The following is a 27,530-nucleotide window of genomic DNA, read 5'->3' as shown; positions in this document are numbered from 1 at the left end:
GTGGAGAAAAAACATCTAAAACCTTCCTCCTGTTGTTTATTATTTCCAAAATTGATTCCCACCTGCCTTGGGTACAATCATAATAGCTTTTCCAATGAAATTGTTTTTCAAGCAGACCTCAGTCATTGACAATAAATAGCACCCTGCCAGTATATTACATAAAATACAGCCAGTAATTTTGTGTTCATTGATAGTATCTTAGAGGACAAGAAAGATATGGCTCAATGGTTTAGAGTATTTGTTGACCTGGGTTCGAGTCCCAGAACCTACATGGTGACTTACAACCATCTCTGTATAACTCCAGTTCCAGGAATCCCAATATCCTCTTCTGGCCTCTGTGGGCACATCATGCATTCAGGGAAAACACTCAAACATATGAAATAAAACCAATCTAAAACAATAAAAGAAAATCATCTACATCAACCTCCAGAGAGTCTAAATATTTGTTTCTTTTTTCTCACTTTGTTTTTGTCAGGTTGGTTGAGAACAAATCTTCATTATAACAGTCTTTGTGTTTCTTGGGCATTTTAACTCTCACATAGTACGTCCTCATTTTCTATTTTGGGGTGTGTGTGTGAGTGTGTGTATGTGCATACAGAACACAGAGGTGTTTTGGGGTGTGTGTGTGTACCGTGCATACAGAACACAGAGGTTTTGGGGTGTGTGTGTGTGTGTGTGTGTGTGTGTGTGTGTGTGTACTGTGCATACAGAACACAGAGGTTTTGGGGGTGTGTGTGTGTGTATTGTGTGAACACCACCATGGCTGGCTTCTTATGTGGGTTCAGGAATAAAACTCATGTTCCCATGCGTGCACCTCAAGCACTGAAGCTGCCGTGCTTTCTCTCAGCCTTCTCTCTCTGTTGAAACAGAAGCTCTCCCGTCTGTGGGATGACTGACAGTTTAGAAAAGACCCAAGCAGTCTTGTTATTGATTTTAAGATTGGAGGATGTTTCAATCAAGGTCCATAATGCTTGCATTAAAGTGAAGACTGTGAGCTAACAAGAAGGTTCAGATGGACTCTTGCTGCAGAGCCTGAGGACCTGAGCTTGATTCCCTGGACCCATGTGGTGGAGGAGAGAACCTGCTCCCCCCCATTTGCCCTCTGACCTTCCCACATAAATGTCATGGAGATTGCACACGTGTGCATGTGCACACGTACATAACTGAATGAATGTGAGAAAATAAAACAAAATGGAGAAGAATTGTTTCCCCTGTTTCATAAACAGAATCTGTAACTGTTCAAGTGGGCACTTGCGTAAGAGGCCTATGGGACCTTCCACGGCCCCTCCGTCTGTTTGCTAAGAAGTGAGGTTATAGAAAGCCGTTTAGAATGTTTTCCTCCCATTTATATCACTTATCTAAGTTGGAAATTGTCATTTGCTTGACAGTGTTGACATCTGAGAAGTAAATATTGGCACTGTCTTGATTTATTTTAGAGCATCAATACTTAAATAAAGGAAGTAGGCAGGCAGGGCTGGAGAGATTTCTGCTCTCTCAGATGACCCAGGTTCAACTCCCATAACCCACATGGGGAATTCTCAGAGCCATCCATAACTCCAGTTCCACAGTGCCCGGAGCTCCCTTCCGCCCTCCGAGAGCACTACATGCACACGGTGCACAGACACATTCAGGCAAAGCACCAAACACATAATAAAAATAAAATAAATCTAAAAAAGCAAGCAATGACTTAAATGTACCCCCTTTTTAAAAGAGATTAGTCACCTTGTTAATGGGTGCCTTGTAGATATAGAATAAGCAGACATGTATTTTTAGGACTCATCTCAAATAATCATGTAGCATAGCAGGCTATTTCCACCTGGCTCACGTGCTTATTGAGACAACTGAATTATACTTCTGGTGTTGCTCGAGATGTGGAGGAGCATAAACAGAAGGGCATGCCGTTGGGAAAGGAGGGACCCGTCAGGCATGAAGGAATGACTCAGAGGTCAGTGGGCCCCTGTGCTGCCTGTGACTTGGCCTTCCTAGGAAAAGGAGCGACTTACTAGGGTCATTGGTGCTCAAGTGCAGAAGGGGGAGCATTTCACCGCAGTGTTTCCTTTCCTTGTCCTGATTTCTTGGATCTTGCTCTTGCAAAAGGAATAATGACTTTTTTTTTTCCTGGAAGTTGGTGGTGATTTTTAAGTCATCTTAATTGATCTAAAATTTGTCAGCCATAGCATCCACTCATCCTGTGTTTCCAGTGTGAGTCTTAGAAAATGCACATTATCCCATATTTAAAAGCAACATGCAAAAGTCAGTGTGCAGCCTGTACCACGGTGATGCTCTGCAGGGAAAGGCAAGAGTTGAAATGTCAGTAAATTCCGCTGTGGTCCTGTGGGTGTGTAAACAGCATGGGTCCCTTCCCTGCCTTGTTTCTGCTCTTCTCTGTTTTCCTGATGTTGGAAACAGTTTTGATGCCTATGAAACTTTAAAAAGCCCAAACCTAACCGTTCCTGCTTTCCTTCGTGACTTGCATTCAGTGTTGTGACGGCAGCTAAGCCTCCCTTTGGCTGCCTGGGTGGTTTGCTACTTGCTGTCACTCATGAAAGCCTTTGAGCACTTCCGCTTTGAACTCCTGAGTGTGAAGATCCGTGCCTAGCAGGTGTGAGCAAGCCCGTTGGAGATCTGCCCCCTGTCACACCTAACCCTGCTAGTCCTGGAGGAGCTGTTGACATTTGAGGGGAGAAATATGTAAACACAAGCTCACCGAACCCCAGCATGTTTTGTAAGTCAGGATGGCAGCTAATAAAAGCATGACACAAAGTAGAGCTGTCACCCAGACTAATTCCCAGATGTCATTCCATCATGAATTCTGGTGGCGTTAATGAGCTACGGTCTTCATAGTCAGTCTCCAAGCAGTCAGCCTTCCAACGCTGATTCCCATCACTGACTCCTCAGCATCACTAAGTTCTCCTGGTAGCCCTGATTTGCAGTGCTGTTCTTACCTGTCCTTTCTGGACCAATCACAGTACGAGGCTTGGTGTGATAAGGGGGAAGTAGCCAGTCACTTTAATCTCTTTCTATCTGCCTCAACCTCTCCACACCTCCTTGTTCTAAGAGGCTGCTCATTCTTTCCGACTGCCCTGACTCAAAATAATCACACAGAAACTATAACATTTAAAACACTGCTTGGCCAATAGCTTAAGCATATTTCTAGTTAGCTCTTACATCTTAAATTAACCCATTTCTATTCATCTGTGTATCACCACGTGGCTGTGGCTTACCTGGTAATGTTCCAGCCAGGGTCTGTCTCTGGCAGGGCTACATGGCTTCTCTCTGACTCCACCTACTCTCTCTATATATCTTTTCCAGCCTGGCTATATTCTGTTAAGCCATTGGCCAAAAGCAGATTTTTTTATTCATTAACCAATAAAAATAACACATAGACAGTAGGACTTCCTGCACTGCCTCCTGGCCCAATGCCCTTGTCCTAAACCTGCCTTCTGATTCAGCAAAATCTCATCACTCTAATTTCAAAATATCCTTGTGTGTGTGTATGTGCGTGCATGTGCATGCATGTGTGTTGATACCAAAGAAAAAAAATGCACCAGATACCCTGGAGCTGTGTTACATTCAGGTGGATGTAACACACTAAGGTCCTCTAGAAGAGAAGCAATTGCCCTTAGTTACTGAACCATATCCCCACAGATATAACCAACCCCCTTTCTGGGTTTTAATGCATAAAGATGAATATTGATTCAGCTGTAATTTTCAAAAAGACCAAAGTCTTAATTTTTTTGTATTTTTTACATGTATGAGTGTTTTGTCTGCATGTATGTGTGGGCACCACAGGCATACATGCATATTGCACCACATGCTTGCAAGGTCAAAGGGGCCAGAAGAGGGAATAAGACCATAAGGTTGTGAGCTACCCCATGTGGATGTTGCTGGGGCTCAAACCCTGGTCCCCTGGAAGAGTAGCGAGTATTCTTAACATCTGAGGCATCTCTCCAGCCCCAGAAGTTGTTTTGTTGTTGTTGTTGTTGTTGTTGTTGTTGTTGTTTTGTCTCTTTTGGGTTTTTTTGTTGTTGTTGTTTTTTGTTTTTGCAAAGCTCCAGCAGTCCTGAAGATGAGTAACAGCAACCAAGTCTGTAGTTTCATATGAAGAAGTGTAGCAATGGAGATCTGGTATAATCTCTAACAGGTTTTTTTGAATGAATACCAGTAAGTTAATATATAGCTCAAAATTAAAAATAAGGACATTATGGGGGACTGTGACTTGCTTGAATCTAGTCAAAATTTATGAAATATAAATACTACAGTGTTTCTTGGAAATCATATTTCTTCTCTGAAAGACTTCTAAGGAAAAAACAAAGTTGGCCCCCAACAGCTATCTTACATTTCTTATATACGCTGTCTTCTCTCAGCTTCCAACTCCAAGGGGCTAGAATCTCAAGAAAAGGAATTCTGCATCCATGAATAATACATGTATTAATCTCTGGAAGAACGCCATGCAGATCATACTACAGTGTTACTGACCACGACTCAATCCCACCTGTCCATAGACAACTGTCTATGCTCCCACCCACTTCCACCCGTGCATAGTTCTCTGTGGGTTTGTTATCATTCCTAGCATTGTACTGGTGCCCAGTATGACCTAGAGTTCTTTCTTCAAGAAAATTATATGACAGCTTAGTGTTCTTATTTACTGTTTTACTGGGGTTTTGAGACAGGATCTTACTATATAGCACAAGACAGGCCTTGAATTCACTCAGCCTGACTCAGCGTCCTGAGTGCAGGGATGACATGCATGTGCCTCTCTGCCTATCGCTATTTTCACGATGATATACATATATATATATATAGGCACAGTGCATTAACCACTCTAGTGATGATGTGTGTGTATGCATGGTGCTGGGCATTGAACCCAGGATCTTGTGAATGATGGGCAAGCATTCCAGGCCTAATATCATGGCTACTATTCCTCAGTGTTTCAAACATACATACAAACATGAATGGCTCTTATGTGCCTCTCTGTGCCCTTAGGTATGTCCCTCAAGACATACATGCTAGAGGATGAGTGTGTTTTACACACTCACCACGTGTCACTTCCAACAGTGGCACTACGATTCTACTTGTACTTTCTTGAAGACATTTGATAGAATGGAGCAGCTGCTATCAAAATGCAAATTACTCAGTGGTGGGTAAATACATGCTCAAACCCTTACACTCTGTTGGATAGTATAAGAGGAGTATGTGGGGCAAACTTCAGTAATGAGTAAAGTTGTGGCACTTCCTAAAAAGGCAGCAAGCTGTCTGAAGACAGAGGACATTGAAACATAGATGGAACTAAAAAAGTAGATGGATTCATCACTTTTCTTCTTGCTGTGGCCAAATTCTGACACAAAGCAACTTCCAGAAGTTTGGCAGTTATTGATCTGTAGTTCAAAGAGATGCAGTTCATCACAGCGGGGTAGAGGCATAGTGACAGGTCCCTTGTGTCTGATGTCTGGAAGCAGAAAGCAAGGGAAGAGGAGAGCGATGCTATCAAATCTCCGGACCCTCTCCCAGTGACTGACCTCCTCCAGTGACATCCTAAAAGTTCAACAACCTTCCAAAGCAGTGCCACTAGCTGGAGACGAAGTTCCGAACACGTTTGTCTGTGGGGGACATTTCACATTCAAATTGCCAGAACAGGCATGGAGTGATAGAAGGATGCTCAGCGATGCGGAGTTGCTAGATCACTTCCATGTTCTAAAGGCTAGAGAAGCTGGAAGAACCATAGCAAAGAACTGGTCACATGCTCATTACTAGAATGAAGAGATGAAGTGAAGTTAAACCCCTCCCCCAGCCACACTCCTAACAGTCACCTGTTCCCCACAGGAAGTTAGTAAAAAGTTTGTATACTGTGTCATCTTCCAAAGCATGTATGTTCCAAAGTCCTGCACAAACGCCTGCTCTTAGACTCTTTCATCCCATGATGGAGAGGAGGAATGAGCAGATCGCACAGTCTGGGACACAGGCTTTCTAATACAGCGTGTCACTCACCCAATATGACACTAGAATTTTGCAGACAGAGCTTACGACTGAATAACAAGCCAGACATGCTGGACAATAATCCCAGCATTCAGGAGACAGAGACCAAGCCTAGACCCCTTAGTGAGTTCTCGGCCAGCCTGAGTTATATAACAAAACCCAGCCTCAAAATAAAGGAATATAAAGTAAAGATAAAATGAAGAATAAAATGTAAGGAAACATTTGGATTTCTTAAATTGTAGTGTTCTTCTGAGTTTTAGATTTTACCCAACATGGCAGTTTTGCCTTAACTCTCTTATTCTCCTCTTTGTTTCAAGCCTATCGTGCTTGTGGAATTTCTAAAGCAGTGTCTTCTCAACTCTGCTCAGCATTGAAATCACCTGAGAGGCCTCTGAACAGCTGTATAAACAGGTCATTGCCTGTATTTATTATCCTAGAATGCCCAAGGCTTGGAGTCAGGCCACTGTAGCTTAATCTACTGATGCAAAGAATAAGAAAGAAAAAATCCAGTTTCAGCACACTTCCATGCTAGCACACAGGAGCAAAGGCGCAACCTTCTCCACACAGCAAAGTCCAGGCCAGTCAGTACCACATGGTGAGACCCTGCTTCTGATTCCAACTCTTTTTTGTTGTTGTTGTTATTTTGTTTTTTTGACACAGGGTTTCTCTGTAGCTTTGGAGCCTGTTCTGGAACTAGATACCCAAGGTCCAGAGAGCAACTGCGAGAACTTCAAGAATTCACGAAACTGGGCTTCTTTGCGGGGTAACCGGGGTCCTTGTGTCTAGTCACCATGCCGCCCGTTAATTTCATATATTTCTATTTCACTGCATTTAAAATTCCAGAGAATTTCTTCTGTCTTCTGCAGCTATGAAGTTTTTGTCCCATCCGATGGAGCAGCCAGCTTACTCTCCATCCCCAGACTGACCTCCAGTGAGGGAGCACTTTTTCCCTGCAATAAGATCCATTTTCAGAGGGGTGTGGCTTTAAAGCCCTGTGACAGTGTGGAGGACATCTGCTCTCTGAGGGTTTAGCTTCTTCTCCTTCTCCTAGGTTCCTTAAAGAACAATGGGTGATGCTAATTGGTGTGTGTCTACCTTGGGAGGCTTCAGTGGGGACACTCGCCCAGTCCTGCTAGCTCACCCCCTGCCTGGGCCTGATGTCACCTGCTAAGACAATGGCACACGCTTTGAGGCTGCCTGGTTGACCATGGGTAGGGTTACCTCACAGTTCTAGGACAGTCCCTTGGGGGACTAACCTTGGGCTTCTGTCCAGCTGAAGCGGTGTTTGTGACACTGTACCTTGGTCTGTCACAAGGACTCTTCACAAAGCCAAACAAACAACTCAAGAAAGGATCCAAAGGGTTTGAGCACTCTGCGGGCCTCCTACCTCTCTCGCCTTCTTAACTGACCCAGATTATCACTTCCTTTGTGAGCACCCCTACCCTTTCTTATTTGTCCAGCCAACTTAGTGCCGCAGTCTCATCTTCCAAATAAGGAGAGAAGGGGGAAAGAGTTTAAATAAGTTCATCTTTAAAGAAACCCCGTGTTTTCAGCCTTACAAATAAAATCTCTTCTGTAGCCCTGACTATGCTTTAAATTTCAGGTTGTTGGACTATCTGAAAGTTTGATGTTGGCTTATGTGTGCAGTGTTGTTGTTGTAATTGAATGGACTGAACCATTACAAATGTTCTTATCCTTAGTAAACCTTGGTCAAACCTAACAAAGAAGGGGGGTGAGGGGAAGGAGATGGAAGGGAAGAAAAGGAAGGGAGAGAGGGGAAGGAAGGGAGGGAGGGAGGGAGGGAAGGAGGGAGAGAGGGAGGAAGGGAGGGAGGAAGAAAAAGAGGAAGGGAGAGAGGGAAGGAGGGAGGAAGAAAGGAAGGAGAGAAGGAAGGAAGGGTGGACACTCCTAAGGAAACATAGGCCAGTTGGGAAGATGGGGAATAGCTCAGTGAATAAAGTATGCAGGCTTATAGATGAAGTATCAATCGTCAGAACCCACATAAACTCTGGGTAGGCATAGCAGTTGGCCTGTAATTCCAACACTGTGAAGTTGAAAATGGAATCTGTGGAGCAGGCTAGCTAAGTAAACTAGCCATATGGTCCATTTCTACATTCACCTAAGAGAATGAATAAGATGAACACTACCTAGGAAGATTCCTACATCCACCTTAAGTGTCCACATGCATATGCACACATGTCCATATACATGCAACACACATGAACACAAGTGCATCATATACACGTAGCCCTTCCAAAGGAAACCTAAGTGGCAGTGATTTCGTGTGATCATATTTGCTTTGGTATTAAGTGGATACGCACCTTCTTAGGGAAGTCTCGGAAACATTTCATGCCCCTCATGCCCAGGACCTGGTGAGTCACTCCACCTTGTTATACCTCTGAATGTCAACAAGCTCAGGATTCTGTGTGAACCTGCCTGACAGTCACCACGATCTTCCATCTGTCTTACAGGACTGCCAACCAGACTCCCCGAAATCATGCTGGTGGGATCCCAGTCCTTCTCGCCTGGAGGGCCCAATGGCATCATCCGGAGCCAGTCCTTCGCAGGTTTTAGCGGCCTACAGGAAAGGCGATCCAGGCAAGTGCTGGGTGCTCGCTCCTTCTGGGAAGCAGCAAAAAGAGGCAGGTGCTGATGTGCATGTCTCACACCGTGCATGTGTGTGGTAGGTAATGTCCTCTTTGTGGAAAAGATAGCACACCCAGAATTAAGTGCTATCATTTTTAGCACTTAGAATTCTTTGGGCAAAGATGTCTTAATGTTTAGGATAAGCTTAGCCATCAATATGTACACATACACATACATAGCTTATTCTAGCTATTTTGAGTGGTCGTGTCCTCCCTTTTGGCTGAGGGGAAGGTTTTTAATGTAGCTATGAGGAAGAGTACAGCCAGAGGCATCTGGAAGCATCCAGAACTTACAGAGAAATTAGTTCAGTGAACATGGCCAACAGAACTGGGGCGTGGGGCAGGCATGTGGTGGAGGAGTGAGGGAGGGAAACCAAGAAAGGGGCTAAAAGAGGACCGGGAGAGCACATGGCTGAAATGGTAGGGTTATATCAGAATCAAAAGCTGGGGGAAGGGAAGCTTAGGGCTGGGAGCGGGAGAGAGGAAGCAGGATGCAGGCACAGACTCTGTAACAGGTACTTACCATGCTGAGAGAGCCTGGGGGTCAGCACGCACTTTGGTATGCTAACTGGTGCCACAGTTAAACATGGACCTGAGCATGTAGACTCCCGCTGCCTTACTCCCAACCCCCTTTCAAGCACACTTTCCTGTTTTGGAGACTGTACTTGGAATGAAATTATGCAGTGAATGGAGACTTTGCCTCACAGAGGGACTCTGTGGAGCTGCTATCATTCAGGTGGGGCTTGGGAAATTGGACCCTACTTTCCCTGGAATCTCTTCCTCTCATCAAACCCATAAAACCAAGGAGGTTTCAAGACAGATTCTGACTCAAAAAAATGATTATGAAGAATGATAAAGGACAATACCCAAAAGTCAACTTCCCACTTTTAGACACACGCACACACACAGGCGCTAGCACCTTTACATACACTCACAGACCCCACATACTGCAAAGAGAGCCCTAAGTCCAAGCTGCATGTGTTTTTGTTTAATGCCTTGGAAAATTAGCTGTTTGTCATGTTTTATCACATAACCCAAAAAGGTGTCATTCACATTCTACTGAGGTATAAGTTTGTATCTGATATTATACAAAGATTTGTTTTCCCTTTGGTTGGATATGACTTCTACCTGTTCGTTGTTTCCACCCAGAAGCATTTATCCGGGGTCCCTGTGAGCTAGACTATAAGAGCACCCTCAGAAAGCATGAAGCCCAAAGCTAGGCTCTGCCTCCAGGGGAGCCTCTTCTCAGTGAAACTGTCCACAAACATCAAGAAATGAAAGGTGGCCAGCTGGACTCTGTTGCTGTCCAGGGCCGTGTTAACCTTCCTTCAGGGCACTAGGACCAAGTCAAAGATTTAAAAGACATTTCCCTGGTGGGTCTTTGTGACATCCAGACTCACAGCCTCTTTTCTCTTGCTTTAGGTGTAACTCCTTCATTGAAAATGCGTCTGCTCTCAAGAAGCCTCAGGCCAAGCTGAAGAAAATGCACAATTTAGGGCACAAAAATAACAACACTCCTAAAGAGCCTCAGCCGAAGAGGGTGGAAGAGGTCTACAGGGCTCTGAAAAATGGACTTGAGTAAGAATAATGGACTTGACGATGCCCGGTGGGGAAAGGAGACCTTTTTCCTTCCTAAAATAACCCTTTTCCTTCCTAACAGCTAGTAGTCTTAGGGAATCAGTTCTGGAAACAGCCCTGTGTGCTGCTACTGTTTTATTCTTTTGTTTGGTTTTGAGGCAGAGTCTCATGCCTCAGGCTGGCCTTGAACTTGCTATGTAGACAACGGCCTTGCAGTTCTGATCCCATCTCCTCCTGTCCAGTGCTGGGATTGCAGAGAGAAAAGTGTACCAGCATATTTTGCTGGGTGTTTCCTTCTTGTTCTATAATTGAGGCAGCTTTTAATAAGTCTCACAGATGGGAAACAGGTTGGGACTGCATGTCGTATCCATGACATTGAAGCAGGCTTGAGGCTTGACGCAGTGGTGTGTTTATAGCTAACTCCCTCCAGAGTTGGACTTCCCTTTGATGATAATGGACATACATAGCAGAACTAGAAATTGCTACGGAAGGGTTCTGAGCCTGGTGTGGCAGATCACACCTGTAATTCTACCCTTCACTCAGGAGGATCATCTAAAGGTCAAAGTCAGCCAGGATGGCATAGTATACAACCTGGCTCAAACATACAGACATTCAAACACTCTGGAGCCTTCCTGAATATGCTATAAGGACAGTTTGACCAGAAGAAAACTTGCCTAGCATTTGGTAAGGCACTAGCAGTCCCTACTGGGTGACAAAACTGTGTCACCCAAGTCCTGCCTAACTCATCCCTCACAGTTGACTTTTCATTTCTGGATTTTCATCCTCACAGTGGCAACCCCCCATATATCTATCTCTATCTTTCTTTCTCTCTCTCTCTCTCTCTCTCTCTCTCTCTCTCTCCCTCTCTCCTCCTCCTCCTCCTCTCTTCAAACTAGACAAGATCAGCTGCAACTCCTAGTCTTTCCAAAATGTTCCCCAGTCACAGAGCAAAGTTTTGATTCCTTTTTTTCAAGAGGAGAGAGGGGCAGGGTCTCACTCTGTAACCCTTGCTAGCCTGGGAGTTACTTGAAGTCCAGTCTGGCCTAGAATACATTCTAATAGTCCTGCTTCAGTCTCCCATGTACTGAGATTATAGGTATGAGCCACCACCTGACTGACATTCCAATTCTTAAACCCCTCTTAGAAGGCAAAGGTCAGCAACAGCCCAGATCTCACCAAAAATGAGAGCTCACCACGATGTCTTACCTTTGCAGTGAGTACCTGGAGTTTCACCAGACGGAACTGGACAAGTTGACTGCTCAGTTGAAAGATATGAAAAGAAACTCTCGCCTGGTAGGTCCCTCTGACCATGAGGATGCTAACACAGGGTGGAGGGTGGGAGTGTCTGCTCCTTGCTTACCAGAGGTGGGGAGGGGTGTGGAGGAGAGGAGCGCTTAAGGAAAACAGATACGCTTAAGGGCGTGTGTTTTATGTTTTGGGAGGAAGAAGAGCTGAGCTTGGTGACTCACACTTGTAAACCCAGCAAGGGGAAGGCTGAGGCGGGGAGATGGCCAGCCTGGGATATAATATAGAGAGACCTCTGCGTGTTTATGTAGATATACTTCATAATGAAATAAAGACAATAAAGAGGGTTTTTGAAAACTTCCCTAAGTGGAGCTGGAGCAATGGCTCAGCAGTTAAGAGCACTGGCTGCTCTTCTAGAGGTCCTGAGTTCAATTCCCAGCACCCACATGGCAGCTCGTGATCCGGTGCCCTCTTCTGGTGTACAGATAAACATGCAGGCAAAGCACTCATATACATAAAATACATAAATAAATCCTTAAAAGAAAACTCTAAGGAATATAACAAAATGAAATGTTGCTGTTTTTTAAGCATCTCCTTAATACATTCAGAATTCAGAAATAAGAACATTTATTTGCTTTCTCTTTAATCTGTAAATATAGATCAGTGTCCTGGTTTGCTTCTTATTGCTGTGATAAACACCACAGTCAAATGCAGCTTGCAGAAGAGTTTATTTCAGCGCACAAACTAAACTCCATCGTAGAGATGTCAGGGCAGGAACCTAGAGGCAGAGGCCATGAGGGATTGCTGATTTACTGTCTTGAGTCTTGCTCAGCCTGCTTTCTTACTCAGGACCACGTGTCCAGGAGTGGCACCACCCACAATGGGCAGGCCTCAGGAGTGGCACCACCCACAATGGGCGGGCCCCTCCCACACCAGTTATTAATTAAGAACACACCCCACAGACTTGCCTACATGCCAGCCTGGTAGTATTTTTCTCCGTTGACATTCCCTCTCCTCAGAAGGCCCTGGCTTGTGTCAAAAACTAGCCAGCTCAGCCAGTGGCAGGGAAGGAAGGGGAGAAGTCTCTAAGAGACCCGATGGAAAGCGCCTCGGAGCCTCATTAGAATCCAGGCTGGGTGGTGAATGTCCTCTATTCTGATGGATTGGCAGGACTAATTTTGTTCCTACCAAAGGGTTATTTATCACACCTTAGCCCGTCAAGGCAGCACAGACCCCGGCAAGTCTGCAGAGGCAACCCTGGCAGCTGTGTGAGAACAATGTTTACCTTCCAGTTCGCTGGCAGATAAGACTTTGCTGGGTTTTGTTTATGAACCCTTAAAGCTGCCGAGAGACCACAAGAACTGAGTGCAGGTGTAGAATGGCAGAGGTCAGACGACGCTGACTCTGGAGGGTACTCCAAACAACCCAGAGTTTTACTCATTAAGAACAAACCCCCAAAAATCCAGTAGAATTTAGTGGGGCTGATGATTCCTTCACGGGCGATGTAGAAATGTGAGCAGGGTCGTTTATTAAAGTGGACAGCATTTCTGAGGACGCTGTGTTGTAACCAAGGGTTCCTTTCATTTCAGGGTGTGCTGTATGACCTAGACAAGGTAGGCCATTCCGGGTTGCGGCTGAAAGGTGAAACTCTGCACTTTGAGCAGATATCAGTAAGAGGCCCTTTGGGGGACAGTAAGCTTCCAGACAAAGAGTGATGCTCTTGTGTTGGGAAGGAAAATCCATTTTTTGTTCTTTTTCTTCCATGAAGAGGAAGAATGAACATCAGGGCCTGCAGAATCAAAGGGCGTTCGGCTCGCGGGAAAGCCAGGCTCCAGGCTGTGTGTTTGCTCTGCTTTCTGAGAGTCTGGAACTTGGATTTAGAGGTCCTCACCATGTAGCCTTCAATAGTGGCTGCCATTTTCATCAACTATGAGACTTCCCTGATTGGAAAATGCTGCAATTGTTTTGTGCCACCAAATATATATATATATATATATATATATATATATATATTCCGCTATATACTCCATATATAATATTTAAAAAATAAAAATATATTATAAAATGGAAAAAAATTATTCCAGTTAACTCTAGTTATTCTTCTCATGTAATATATATTTCATGTGATATATATATTTCATATAATATATATATATATTTATTCTTATTGGCAAAATTCTTTCAGGCCCTTTAGTAGTGAGATTTTTGTGCCTTCCTTTTTAGTTGTTTACAATATCACTCTCCATGCCATTCTATATCCATAGCTTTATCTCAATGCCAAATCATGTATACTCTCTGTGAAGATATCTTAAAGGGCAGTTAAATCAAATGTATGTTACAACAGTATTTATAACTCATAGGACTGGCATGAGCAGCTGTATCTGTGAACCCAAACCGATGGCTATCTGCCACTATGGGCAAATAACAATTATAAAATGTACCCCGCTTCATACATAATTCAATATGCAAAAAAAAAAAACTCAGCTTAGAACATACAAAAAATGCTGCTCCACCCGAAATCGAATGGATTGGCCACCTTGGCATTAAACATGGGATGACCATGATTAGCTCAAGCTCATCTCTCATGGGAGTCAGGGTTTTGAAAAACATTTTCAAAATTAACGTTCAAACACCCCTAAAATAGTGGCAAAGGTGGGAGAAAAGAGGAAGTAGTAAGTTACTGCATTTCCGGCACTTGTGCAGAGGACGTGCTAATGAAATCACTCTTGAAAGCCTAATCAATCGCACTGCGAATGGCTCACGCTCTTTTCAATCTTCTCCTTTTAATTCCAGCAAATTAAAACGATCGAAAGGTACATGCGACGCCTGGAGTTTCACATTAGTAAGGTAAACAGTGCTGCGGTTGTCTTTGCTTCTGTGTTTCTGCTCGCAGTTCCTGCCCAGCGTAGGCCCACCCTGAGTCTAGCACGGGTCCAGTGAGCCTTTACCTAATAGATGCCTCAGCTGAACTTAGAAGTGAAAGCCTTGGGGCTGAGACCTGGCTCAGTGGCTCAGAGCACTGGCTGCTCTTCCGGAGGACCTCTGTTCAGTTCCCAGCTCCCACATGGTGGCTCACAACCAATTGTAACTCCAGTCCTAGGGGAGCCAACACCTTCTTCTGACTTCCATGGGTACCAAGCATGAATGTGGTGCACAGACATACATGCAAGCAAAACACCCATTCATATAAAATAAATAAAATCCAAAAGAAAGAGAGGAATTAAGGGATGAAGGGTGGAAGGAAGGGAGGAAGATGAGGAGAAAGAAGAATGAGAAGACCGATTGTTCGTTGCTGTTGGGACTGCACTTTGATGAATCTGAGCAACTTAATTTCAGTTTCTCTGCTATTGATCCATGACTTCACAAAATTGTTTTCAGTAAATAACCTCATTTTTAATTTTTAAATACTTAATCATGGGGCGAGAGAGATGTCTCAGTGGTTAAGAGCACACTCGCTCTTGCAGAGTTCAATTCCCAACACCTGCTTCCCTTGGCTCACAACCTCCTATAACTCCAGCTCGAGAGGATCTGATGCCCTCTTCTGGCTTCCAGGGGCACCTGCACTCAAGTATACATACCCGCACATGGATACACACAGTATGTAGGCACATAATTAAAAATAAAATAATTGTTTTTGTAAAGGCTGTCTTCAGGCCTATGGAAGTGGGTCTGTGGTTAAAAGTACTTGCTATGCAATCACTCAATCATGAGGACCAGAGTTTGGAACCCAGCACCCATGCCACAAGCTAGGTATCCCCAAAATGCTTGTAACCCCAGATCCAAATGGGGCAAAGACAGGAAGTTGGCTGTGGCTTGCTGGCCTTCAGTTTAGCTGAGAAAACCTGAGCTACACTACACATTCAGGAAGAGACCCCTCCAACCTCAAAGAAATAGGTTAAGAGAAGAAAGCAGCTGGCGCCATCTGCTGGCTCCTTCTGCACACACACACACACACACACACACACACACACACACACGCATGCATGCTTGCACTTGCGTGCAGTTAAACTGCCAACTCCAAAACTGTAGGTATCACCTGTTAGTCATGCTTCTTAAAGTGATAATTGCTTTGTGTAGTACAACTTTTCCCTTCAATGGAAAACCAGGAGCTCTCCCAATGCATATTCACATGCAGAGGGCTCCTGTCCTTATTGTCTAACTCCACAGTCCAGCACAGGCCTACAGATTTATCCCCACTTCTCTGTGTCCCCATTCCGCCCTTTATCTCCCTTCCCTCCCTCCTTTCTTTTTTCTTTCTTTCTTTCTTTCTTTCTTTTTTTGAGACAGGACCTCAATGGCCTGGAACCCACAACCCTACTACCTCAGCCTCCCAAGTGCTGGGATTATAGGCAGGTGCCACTATGCCCAGCTACCTGAGTTAGTATAAACAATCCCAGTGGTGGCCTCAAAGACATGAAAAGGCCTTTTCAGTTTATGTCATTTAGAAACAAGATTGAGCAAAATCTACTTTGAAAAGAATAAACAAACAAAATGTGTCACACCGTGCTGAAAGTAAGTGACTGGTCTAAAGGAATCACCCTTGGCAAGACTCTGCTTCTTGAGAACAGCAATACAGTGTATCTTTAAGGGCATGACAATGGCCTGTAGGACGTCTCTCAAACATGACGGTTATTGATCTCTTTCCTGTCTGGGTTCTGGCAGGTAGACGAGCTGTATGAAGCCTATTGTATCCAGCGGCGCCTCCAAGATGGGGCCAGCAAAATGAAGCAAGCATTTGCGGCGTCCCCTGCCAGCAGGGCTGCCCGAGAGAGTCTGTCAGAGATCAACCGCAGTTACAAGGAGTACACAGAGGTAAGCCCTGTCGTCTCTTTCCGTGACTGTGCCTGACCTGTTAGTGACTGCCAGGAAAAGGCGAACTGCAGCACACAAACCCATGCCATACTCTACAAGATACACACAAATGCAGCCAGACCTGCAGGCACAGGCCTGTAATCCCAGCTACTCGGGAAGCTGAGGCAGGGGAATTGCAAGTTCAAGGCTAATGTGGGCTACAGAGTGAGTTCAAAGCCAGGCTGGGCAGTTCAGTGAGACCATGTCTCAAAAGGACAAAAAAAAGAAAAAGTAAAAGCTGGGAAAGTCTGTCAGTGGTAGAGCATCTATTTCCCTGGCAGACATGAAGCTCCTCCCCTATTATGGCAGAGAAAAAACTGTAAGCAAACAAGACAATGGTGGAATTGTTAAGCCAAGCCCTGATGCTTAACACCCCATCATTTAAATCCACTTCCCAATGCTGTAGTGTGCCCTGGAGGACGAGTTGACACAGGTTAAGATGTCTAGCCCGCGTATGGTATTGGTGTGCGTATCCATCCTACCTGCAGCTTTGTTTTTGTTATTATTTGTTTGTTTGTTTATTGTTGATATGTATATAAGAAATTTTTATCTACGATAAAGAACCATGAACAGAAATGTGTCTTCCTGCTTTCTGATGGTCCCTGGGGTCCAAGCACTGAACAGGGAGGCTTTCACCCCTCTAGGGCCTGTGCTCTTAACCACGGAGCCATCTCTCCAGCCCTGTGACCTGCATTTTGAGCACACCAAAATTACAAGATCCTACAACAGCCCTAATAATCACGACAGTTTCAAAGCAGTGAAAATCACAAGCGATTTTTCTCACACCTGCAATCGCACGGCTCAGAACGCTTTCACGTGTGTAGCCGTGTTCATCCCCGCCTGCATCCATACATTCTGAGCATGGGTGACTCCAGTTGTTAACCTAGTGACCCTGGGTTCTTGAGACGGTAGTAGCAGTTCATGCGGTCACTACTGAAATGCCTTGTGCTTCAAGCTGCAGCGTGGAGGGTGGTGGATCTAACTCCATCTCCTGTGCTCTTTGCAGAACATGTGCACCATTGAGGCGGAGCTGGAGAGTCTCCTGGGAGAATTCTCCATCAAGATGAAAGGTAATCTCTCCTCGTTTAGAGAGAGAGAGAGAGGTGCTGGCTCCACAGAGCTTCCTGAGAAGGCATGCTATCTGTGTTTTCCTTGCAGAGACATAAGGTCACCCCAGCCCTCTCACTCACGGTGATGTTCTGATGAGTCTCTTCTTGACTCTTGCCTTCACATTTAGAAACGGCGTAAATATTGTAGGACTATGTCAAACAGGCAGAAAAACCGAGTGAGCTAAACAGCAAACCTTCACAACCCATCCCCCAGAGTCGGTAATCACCAAGACTTTGCCACGTTTTCTTTTCCCTCTGATGAGCTAGAAAACTCCAGAGGAGTGAAACCCAAGTGTGTCAGCCCGTGCCTGTAAACTTCAGTGACAAGATCTGAAGGAATAGGGCCATCTTCTTATGTAACCACAGAGCCTCGTCCTGTTGTCCCGTTGTCACATCTAACAGAATTAACAAGCCTTTGTCATTAACCTCGTTCGCTTGCACACGGCCCCGGCTGTCTCAGAAATGCTGCCTACAGTTGCTTTGCTTCAGTCAGGACCCACACAAGGCCCGTGTGTGATAATTAGCTGTCAGACGGATTCCCCCAATCTAAAAACCCCTGTCCTACATTCAAGACTTGCCTCTTGGCATCTCTGCTTATTTACCTACTTAGGATATTTCTTTTTGTTCAGAACTTTTCTATGTAATTCAGGCTGGTCTCAAGCCCAAGGCAATCCTCCTGCCACAGCATGCTCAGCACTGGGGTTATAGGTCTATATCACTCTACCTGACTTACTGTCACATAAATCATTTCATTTGTTCCTTCCCTCCCAGGGTCCTGTGAGTCTGTGGCGTTTAGTACAGAATGTTCTGTTCTAGAGGCATCATTGGTTTAGACTACAGCATCCTCAGCATTGAAAGGAAGCCTGGTTTCAGAAAAGAGAGCACCACCTAGATATGGTCAGACTGACATCGCAGTGGCCATCAGGGCTGGGGGTCAGCACCATCCCAGCCAGTCCTTTTCTCTCCCACGTTTTGGCCCATTGGACTGCAGTTGAGCAGACGGGACCCTGTGGTCCTTTATCTCAGTGTGGTTGCTTGTTTAACAGTTTGATCCCTAGATTGCTAATGAGGATAATAATCTTACGTACTTTCTGGAAAAAGGAGAGTAAAGAGGGGAGACTCTTTCAAAGGGGCTCAGGGTGGGGCTAGAGATGGCACAATAGTTAAGAACATCAGTTCTTGAAGAGGACCTGGGTTTGATGCCCAGTGCCTACATGACAGCTTACATCCACTGGTAACTCCAGTTCCAAAGGATCTGGTGCCCTCTTCTGACCTCCTAGGGCAGCAGGCAAACATGTGGTGAGTTCATGCACCTTGCCCATGCCAAGCACCTGCACCTTTCCAACTCTGTGGGCCCATTTGCTTCCACTTGGGTCTCCATCTGAGGCAGTGGTTCAAAACCACTCTGGACCCACCCTTCCTCTCAGTAGTTCAGAATCTGTACAGGCAGTATGGGGTTCTAAAGGTCTTTCAATTTCTAGATGATTCTGTCAGCAGCTTGGTTCCTTGTGGACTAGCATGCAGAGTGAAGTTACTTTGTCACTGTTAACACAAGGACTGCCCATGTCCTGTTTCTGACATTCACTGATATCAGATGCTTCCATTTCTGATGAGAGGGATAATTTCTTCTGTTTCATATGGCTGGTGGCCAAGAGACATTAGATGACTTCACACAGGTCACACAGTAAACTGATGTCAGACTTGAAAATGAATTTTGGGTCCTGGCTCCTATGTTACTTTCCTCATCTCTGTGACAAAAAGCAGCTCTGGGGAGAAAGGGTTTACCGTAGTTATGGTTTGTCATGGCAGGGAGGGTGTAAAAGAGCTCATGGCTGTGGGGCCTGCAGCTGAGGCTCCTCCAGTTTCCTAGGAGCAAGCAGAGAAAGGACTGATGTTCAGCGCACCTCCCTTTTGTTGTTGTGATTCAGTGCAAACCCCAGACTGCAGGATGTGGCCACCCACATTCAGGGTGGGTCTTACCTTCTAAATCAACTGACCCTGGAAACACCCTCACGGATAGACCAAAGGGTTATGCTTCACTGATTCTCAGGCCTCTTCCTTCCTTCCTTTCCTGCTTGCTTGACAGGGTCTCATGTAATATTTGCTACACATCCAAGGATGACCTTGAACTCTTGATTTTCTTACCATTCCCTACCCACTAATTGCTAGGATTCTAGTCACCCATCACCATACCCAGCCTTCCAGGCATTTTTTTTATTCAAGCAATTTGACCGTGGAAATTAACCATCTCAGCTGCCAGTACATGGCCACCTTAATGCCACATTATGAAGAAGTTTTAACAATTGAACAGACACAGCCGTTGCTCAAATGCTGATTTTTTTGTTCCCTAGAGAAGGGATCCTCTTCACCCTAAAACACAGTCACCCAAAAGGCCTGGTAGAGGAAAGGGACTACCCACTATCCACGTGATCTAAATCTGGAGGTAGTAAGGAGATGATATTGAGATTCTGCCACTGGAAGAAATATCCTGGCCACCAGCCATGAACTGGGTGCCTTGAGCTGAGCCAGCAGATGCTGGAACTGTCTGCTCTGCTCTCTCTCTGCCCGCTTTTCTCATCTGCCTCCTTGGTTGCCCTAATCTCACTCCCACCCTCTTAATGTAAAAAACTCAGAAACTGCATCTGTATCTCTTTCTCTGTCTCTGTCTCTCTGTCTCTCTGTCTCTCTCTCTCTCTCACACACACACACACACACAAATACACACACGCACCATCCTCTTCTCCTCCACAAAAGAAGACCTCACTGCTCCTAGATTCCTATGAGCCACTCCTGTCCTTTGCCTTTGATTACGATGCATCCCCAGCCCCTATCCCCCATATGCAAAACCAGCCCCTTGCATCACATTCTCAGATCTGGCAACCCCTAACTTCCTCCCGACACACCCTCCCATACTTCCCCTTTGCTCAACCCCATAACTAGCTACAGCATGAAGGGTGGTTGTCCTGCTGATGGTGATAAAGACACAGGGGCAAGAGCTACTGAACTAGGCACACCGGCCTTTGCCTCCTCGTGGCCCCTGGCCTGATCTCCACAGCTGCTGGGGTGGGGAGGGGGCCCTCTGAGCCTCACATCCTCACTCAGTGGGCATCCATGGACCACTGAGCCAGTCAAATTGCCAGAGTGCTGTGGAAGCCTGAGCCCATGAGGGAGGGGGTGCTGCTGAGGACCGAGGCAGGAGGATCTGAGCACAAAGCCACATTGGGGAGCATAGTGAAGTGTCTGAAAAGAAAAAAGAAAAGTCACGTTTGGTGGTTCATGCCTATAATCTCAGCACTCAGTAATCTAGGAGCAGCGAGGTCTTCTTTTGTGGAGGAGAAGAGGACGGTACGTGTGTTTATTTGTGTGCATGTAAGAGAGAGAGGCAGAGGCAGGGCAAACCTGGCCTTCAGAGTAAGACACAGTATCAAAAAAAAAAATTTTTTTAAGAGGTTTCCACTGAGGGGAGGCTTGGTGGGCTGGGGGTGAAGGGAGCTTCCTAAAGTAACCTTGGACTTAGAACAAATAAGCTGAAAGCTCTCCCGGAAGGTGGGGAAGCTGCCCAGAGCTGACAGGGGGAGTGCCGTGGCCTACATGCTCTGTAGACCTGCTGTGGGGAAGCTATGGGGCCAGAGTCTGAAAACTCCTGAATGCCCAACTGAGGAGAACTTGATTCAGGACCACGAACCAGGAAGGAAGCTGAGAATTGCAGCCTCTTACAGAAAACTGGTTTCTTCTCGGTTATTACCTCACCGAAAGTGAGTTCCAGGAGCACACATGTCCAGAGGTCAGCTAGGCACCATGGCAAGGCCAGCCTCTCGTGAACTAGGAACCTGCCTGTAGAGCAGGAAGGTCTGTGTTAAGACACGCAACTGTTATGTACTTGGCTATTTGCCTTAAGTAGGAGGTAGCACTCTTTGGAAGGCCGTGGCAAAACTGGGAAACAGTGGAGGACTTCCATGACAAAACCTTGTCACAGCAAGGGAAGTTAGTGGCACAGAGAGCGAGGGTGGGTAACTGTAGCTGTGTGGCACTATAGCTTTGTGACTGTGTAGCTGTGTGACTATGTAACTGCATGGCACTATAGCTATGTGGCTGTATACTCGGCAACTTTTCTCCACTGTGATAAACTCTCTGAAAGGGGAAAGGATTCCCTGTGGCGACAGTTTGGGAGAATTCAATCCACTGTGGGAGAGGGAGCCATGGTAGCTAGAGGGTCTTGCAGCTGAGACAAGGGTTTGTACATCCAAGTAGATCAGAAAGTCATGCAGGGGCTAGAAGCAAGCAGAACTATAAACCTCGAGACCCACCCTCCAGTGTGTGGTTCCCTTCAGTTAGGACCCAATTCTTGAAGACTCCAGAACCTCTCAAAACAGAGCTCCCAGCTGGTGACCGAATGTTCCAACATGAGCCCGGGACATTTCATATTCATATAGTCGTGCTGGTAATTTTGAGAAGGGGGTGTTAAAAAGACTCCCCCGCCCCTTCTCACCTTCTCTAGCATGGTACATGGTCCACTTCTTTTAAGCGGTGCCCCTATTGTCAGTGCGACCGTAAACAGGCAGCAGATTACCTCCAAACTAATCATCTGTAGGTTTTTCAAAGGATCAGTTGGGTTTTGTTAGAATTAGCACATCAGACTTTGGATTCATAAGAGCCAGCCAGCAATGCTTTCTTTCAGATGCGTTTTGTGGAGGGAATGGGGGGGGGGGGGTCTAAATGCTCCAGAAAATAGCTTCCTCCAATCCTGCTTTTATTACAGGGAGTCCTCCTAAGTGGCTCGTTAGCTTCTAATTACTTGCGAGGGCTGGTCCTAGATGAATGGGCTCTCCAAATGAAAGGTTTGCCAAGTTGGTGAAGTCCTGCCATCTACTGACGAATGGTGGTAAAACGTGGGTCCATTTTGAGGCTTCCCTGGACTTACGGATCTTATTCATAACCACGCCCATAGGTCAAGGGGAAGCAGATTCCTTCATTCCAGATTCTCACAGCCTATTAGTTGAACCATTCGTTGAAGGTAAAACACACGGTGTGGGGTCATCTTTGTTATGTTCCAGGAGTAAAAATGTGGTTTACTAGAAACACAACCCAGGGCGGGGAAGACAGCATGGAGAGAGAGCATCAGCACCTGAGTCTGGAGCGCAGAATCCACGTAGAAAGCTGGGCATAGTGTTGTGTACTAGGGTGTTGGGGAGCAGAGATAGTTGAGACAGGTAGGTAGGATAGGTCCCTTTGTTTTCTGGCCAGCCAATCTAACCAAACAGCAACCTCATTAAGAGATCCTGTCTCACAAAATAAGGAGGATACAACAATCGAGGAAAACGGTATCAGTACCAGCGTCAAACTCTGGCCTCCACATAACCAGGCACACGTGTGCACATGCGTACATGCACAAGCATATACAAATACAAGAAACAACCTTCCAGGGCTCAAAGGTTATAAATGAAAAACATCTGTGCCAAATTTTTCACTGGAATTTTGTCCTAAATTTTTTCCTGAGAAAATTCTAATGTATATAAATATTTTCACCCTTCTGCGGTAGTCTTTCGGAAAATAGCCATAAAAAGAAGAAAAAGGGTGACCAAAGCTGTGGGACTCCCAAGCTGCCCCAAGACGATGACCAACTCTTCTGACAAGATGCTTTTGCTGCTGAACCAGACTGCTGCATAGCAGACCTCAAGGGGCGCGATTCATTTCAAAATGACTTACAGAGGGCACAGGGAAAGGAAAGCCACCTTGTGCTAGCTAGTTCTGTGTCAGCTTGACACAGGGAGAGTCATCTGAAAGGAGGGACCCTCAAGTGAGAAAAGGCCTCCACGCAATCAGCGTTTTCTTAATTAATGATTGATGTGGGAGGGCCCAGCTATTGTGGGTGGGGCCATCCCTGGCTGGTGTTGGGGCCATCCTGGGTGCTATAAGAAAGCAGACTGAGCAACCAGAGGGAGCAAGCCAGTAAGCAGCACCCCCCAGGGTCTCTGCACCAGCTGTTTATCCCAAGTTCCTGCGCTGATTTCTTTCAGTGACATGGAAGCATAAGCCAAATAAACCCTTTCCTCCCCAGGTTGTTTTGCTTGTGGTGTTTATCACAACATTGATAACCCTAATTAAGACACACCTCTTCTGTTGAGGGTGCAAGCTGTTGGTGATTGGTTGGTTGGTTGGATTGGTTGTTGTTTTTTTGGGTTTTTTTACTTATTTTTATTTTATGTGCATTGGTGTTTTGCCTGCATGTATATCTGTGTGAGCGTGTCAGATCCTGGAGTTAGAGACACTTGTGACCGACCGTGTAGGTGCTGGGAATTGAACCTAGGTCCTCTGGAAGAGCCATCAGTGCTCACAACCACTGAGCCATCTCTCCAGCCCCTTGGTTTGTTTCCTTAATCACCAGTTTTGTGTACATTATAGTCTATTTCTAGCAATTTCATAACCATAAACAATGGCATCGTTATGCTGTCTAAAAAGGATGAGAAAACCAGAACAATAAGTGTGTTCAGTCAAGTTATGGGTGTGGGGGAAAAGGACAAGGACTCCAAAGGGAAGTATTTAGTGTCACAGAAGGGAACAGAAGGGAAAACAAGAGGCCAGTTTATTTTCGTGAGAATATTTTTGTCTGTGAAAGAATAGATCTTTCTGGTCCTGTTGCCCTGGTTCTGAAATCTGCCCAAGGTACACAGAATTCTAACTACCCAGCATCTTCCCCAGTCCTAGCAATCCCCCTGCCTAGCCACCCTATCAAGGAAAGTCCCCTCTAGCTTTGATGGATGGAGTCCCTCTACATCCCCTTCAAAGGCTGTTTGCTTAAGGTGGTCCCAAATCTGTTATCTGAATCTTCTCCAGTTTCATATATTACTTGAGTTTTTCACCATTGACGAGTTGGGCCTCTAAAGGAGGGACGTGTGTTCTGTGACTCACAGCACCATCTCTTGCTTACAGGTCTGGCTGGCTTTGCTCGCCTCTGTCCTGGAGATCAATATGAAGTAAGTAACATGTTGGTCTACATGTTGACATAGGGGCTTGAAGGACAAGGGTTGTCTATAGTTTTGTTTTTTGTTGCTGCTGCTGCTGCTGCCTCTGCTGTTTTGGTACCAGGAACTGAACCCAGGGTCTTGCGCTTGCTAAGCAAGTGCTCTACCCATTGAGCTGCATCTTCAGTCAATGTTTTACTTTTTGACTAAATTGTGTGTGTGTGTGTGTGTGTGTGTGTGTGTGTGTGTGCGCGCGTGCGTGTGTGTGTCTGTCTGTCTGTCTGTCTGTGTGGGTGTGGACAGGAGTACAGGTCCTGCAGAGACCAGAGCTTGAGTTGCAGGCAGTTGTGAGCTGCCTGGTGCGGGTGCTAGGAACTGAGCTCAGGTCCTCTGCAAAAGCAGCGTGTACTCTTAATAGCTGAGCCATCTCTCCACTCCTATTTTTTGGTTTTGAAACAGCATTTCGTAAAGTTGCTCAGGCTAGCCTTGAACTTGAAATCCTCCTGCCTCAGCTAGGATGTCAGGTACACACTACCAGGCCTGGGCCCAGTTATTTTTGATTAATTTATCTTTAATACTTTGAGCCAGTGAGGAGGTTTGGAGGATATCTAAGAACTCCCGCATACAGAACGTGACGGCTCCATTTACCCCGTTACCATGTGGATGCTACTTTGCTTACAGCAACCACGACCCTTCATTGCTAAGTTCTTCTTCCAACAATCCTTAACGCCTCCAAACTTAGCATTGCCTCTTCAGCAAATGCCATCTGATAGTCTATGTTCATAGTCTCCCAAGTGCCCCAAAATTTTACACTGTAGCAATTTTTCTTCCTGATCCAAGATCTAATCTAGGATCATGGCTGATTCAAAGTTTTAGGACTATAAAAGAAAGGGACACAGCTACCAGGCATGTCCAGCTCATGGCCTGTGAACTGCCTGCAGCCAAGAATAGGAACATGGGCCTGACACAAAATCATAAACATCAGACATTAGGAGATAATTTGTATGTGTGTGGAAACTTTTGTTGACTCAGTTTCCCAGTTCTTGAGTGTGAACTTTGTGTGTGCCAATATCATCTGACCGTGTCCAAAGGTTGGACATGACCAATACCTGACTGTAGAGTTTTCTTTATAGAAACATAAACAACACAGTAGCTCATACCTGAAGACATTGTCAGCTTGAGATAGCCTGAACCTTGCCAGGAGGTGATGGTGCATGCTTTTAATCTCAGCACTTGGGAGACAGAGGCAGGTGGATCTCTGTGAGTTCTAGACCAGTCCAGTTTACAAAGAGAGTTCCGGAAGAGCCAGGTCTACACTGAGAAACTCTATCTCTGAAAGCCAAGAGAGAAAGAGAGAGAGGCTGAGACACACAATTAAGACCATGTCTCAAAAACAAAGCAACCAAAACCTTTTTGAAACAGAAAGGCCTTGTGTCCTCTCCTTCTTCAGAAGAGCATGCACACAGTACTTTCGTCATCTCCTTGCAAAGGCTCTAAGGTCGTTCACAACAGCTTCCCTTCTCTGCTGGAGAACAGAAGGTTTCAGCATTTACCAATGTCACCTCCCTCATTCAGCGGAAGAAACTTCTATTTCTCCATTCTGGATGCAAATAGAATTGGAGATGGTTCTTGTCTCTCTAAAAAAGCTGGTGTCAGCAAGGAGCTCTGATGGCTGAGATGGTGATGCAGGATAGACAAAGACAAGTTTCACATTGAGTGGGCAGACTAACACAGGGTTATGACCTTTTTTGGGTTTTCAACTCAGAGATCTGCCTGCCTCTGCCTCCCAAGTGCCACTAATAAAGGCATTCTCCACCAACACCTGACCTCTTTTTTAAATACCTATGTAGATTTATTTTTATTTTATGTGTATGAATGCTTGCCTGCATGTATATCTGTATACCACGTGTGTGCCTGGTGCCTGCAGAGACCAGAGGAGGGTGTTGGATCCCCTGGAACTGAAATTAAGGTAGTTATAAGTCATAATGTGGGTGCTGGGAACCAAACCTCAGTTCTCTGCAAGAGAAGCGAGTGCCCTTAGTCACTGAGTCGATTCTCCAGCTGCTGCTATGCTGTCTTACTAAAGAAGCTTCCACACCCTCAGCTATAGAAGCAGAATGTACTCCTTGACTAGGCCAAATGTGCTGACGATATGCCTATAACAAATAGCCAGCCACTCAAGAATCAGACAGGGGCTGGAGAGATGACTCAGCAGCTAAGAGCACAGTCAGGAGGTCCTGAGTTCAATTCCCAGCAACCACATGGTGTCTCACAACCATCTGTAATGAGATCTGGTGCCCCTCTTTGGCCTGCAGGCATACATGCAGGCAGAACACTGTATACATAATTAATAAATAAATGTTTAAGAAAAAAAAAAGTCAGACACAGGTAGATTTTTGAGTTTAGAGCCTGATCTACTTAGTGAGTTCCAGGCTAACCAGAGTGACATAGTGAGACTCTATTTCAAGTATATAAACAAATCAATTAAACCTCCTCCAAGACCGTCATGGGCTCCACTGAGAACCCAGGCTTAGGGGTGGGAAGAGGAATGAAGGGCAGGTGCCTATTTCCTGGCCCTTGGATCTTGGCCACTGGGAGAGAAAGTGGAGCGTGGTGGAACATGAGGCTGCCTAACTAATCTCTTCACCCCAGATTTTCATGAAGTATGGCCGGCAAAGGTGGAAACTGAAGGGCAAAATAGAAGTGAATGGCAAACAGAGCTGGGATGGAGAAGAAACAGTCTTCTTGCCCCTCATAGTCGGGCTCATTTCCATCAAGGTACCGTGGCATCGTTGCCTTTTGTTGGTTTTCCTGATGATCCCTGGGTGGGTACCCTCCATCCCACACCGTGCAAAGCGGCTTAGACTTGAACATCTCTCAAAGACAGGAGACAAAGTATCTGTAACAAAGTAACATTTTACAGATACCTGTGTTTCTGAAATAAGGAATTCATTGACTGCCTGGAAAATGAAAACACTATCCCTCCTTTTCTCCTCTCATCTTCTCTACCAGGTCACAGAACTCAAAGGACTGGCGACTCACATCCTGGTAGGCAGTGTGACCTGCGAGACCAAAGAGCTGTTTGCAGCCCGCCCCCAGGTGGTGGCTGTTGACATCAATGACCTTGGTACCATCAAGCTGAACCTGGAAATCACCTGGTAGTA

At 45.6% G+C, this 27,530-nt stretch overlaps 1 protein-coding gene across 4 annotated transcripts in view; it reads left to right on the top strand.

Moving 5' to 3' along the window:
• Ripor2 (RHO family interacting cell polarization regulator 2) overlaps positions 1 to 27,530 on the top strand; it is an 85,244-nt gene that overhangs the window by 25,100 nt on the left and 32,614 nt on the right. For all 4 annotated transcript variants that reach the window (XM_041632832.1, XM_041632831.1, XM_041632834.1 and 1 more), the window contains exons 2-11: positions 8,448 to 8,574; positions 10,044 to 10,199; positions 11,414 to 11,492; positions 13,034 to 13,057; positions 14,238 to 14,291; positions 16,107 to 16,256; positions 17,302 to 17,365; positions 24,335 to 24,378; positions 27,019 to 27,144; positions 27,379 to 27,527. In XM_041632832.1, the coding sequence (XP_041488766.1) occupies positions 8,448 to 8,574; positions 10,044 to 10,199; positions 11,414 to 11,492; positions 13,034 to 13,057; positions 14,238 to 14,291; positions 16,107 to 16,256; positions 17,302 to 17,365; positions 24,335 to 24,378; positions 27,019 to 27,144; positions 27,379 to 27,527 (973 nt within the window). The remainder of the gene's footprint in view (positions 1 to 8,447; positions 8,575 to 10,043; positions 10,200 to 11,413; positions 11,493 to 13,033; positions 13,058 to 14,237; positions 14,292 to 16,106; positions 16,257 to 17,301; positions 17,366 to 24,334; positions 24,379 to 27,018; positions 27,145 to 27,378; positions 27,528 to 27,530) is intronic.

Source organism: Microtus oregoni, unplaced genomic scaffold (genome assembly GCF_018167655.1).
Source record: "Microtus oregoni isolate MIOR12 unplaced genomic scaffold, Mior012 000042F_ref0000377, whole genome shotgun sequence".
Lineage (NCBI taxonomy): Eukaryota > Metazoa > Chordata > Mammalia > Rodentia > Cricetidae > Microtus > Microtus oregoni.
This window is presented reverse-complemented; position numbering and strand designations above follow the sequence as displayed.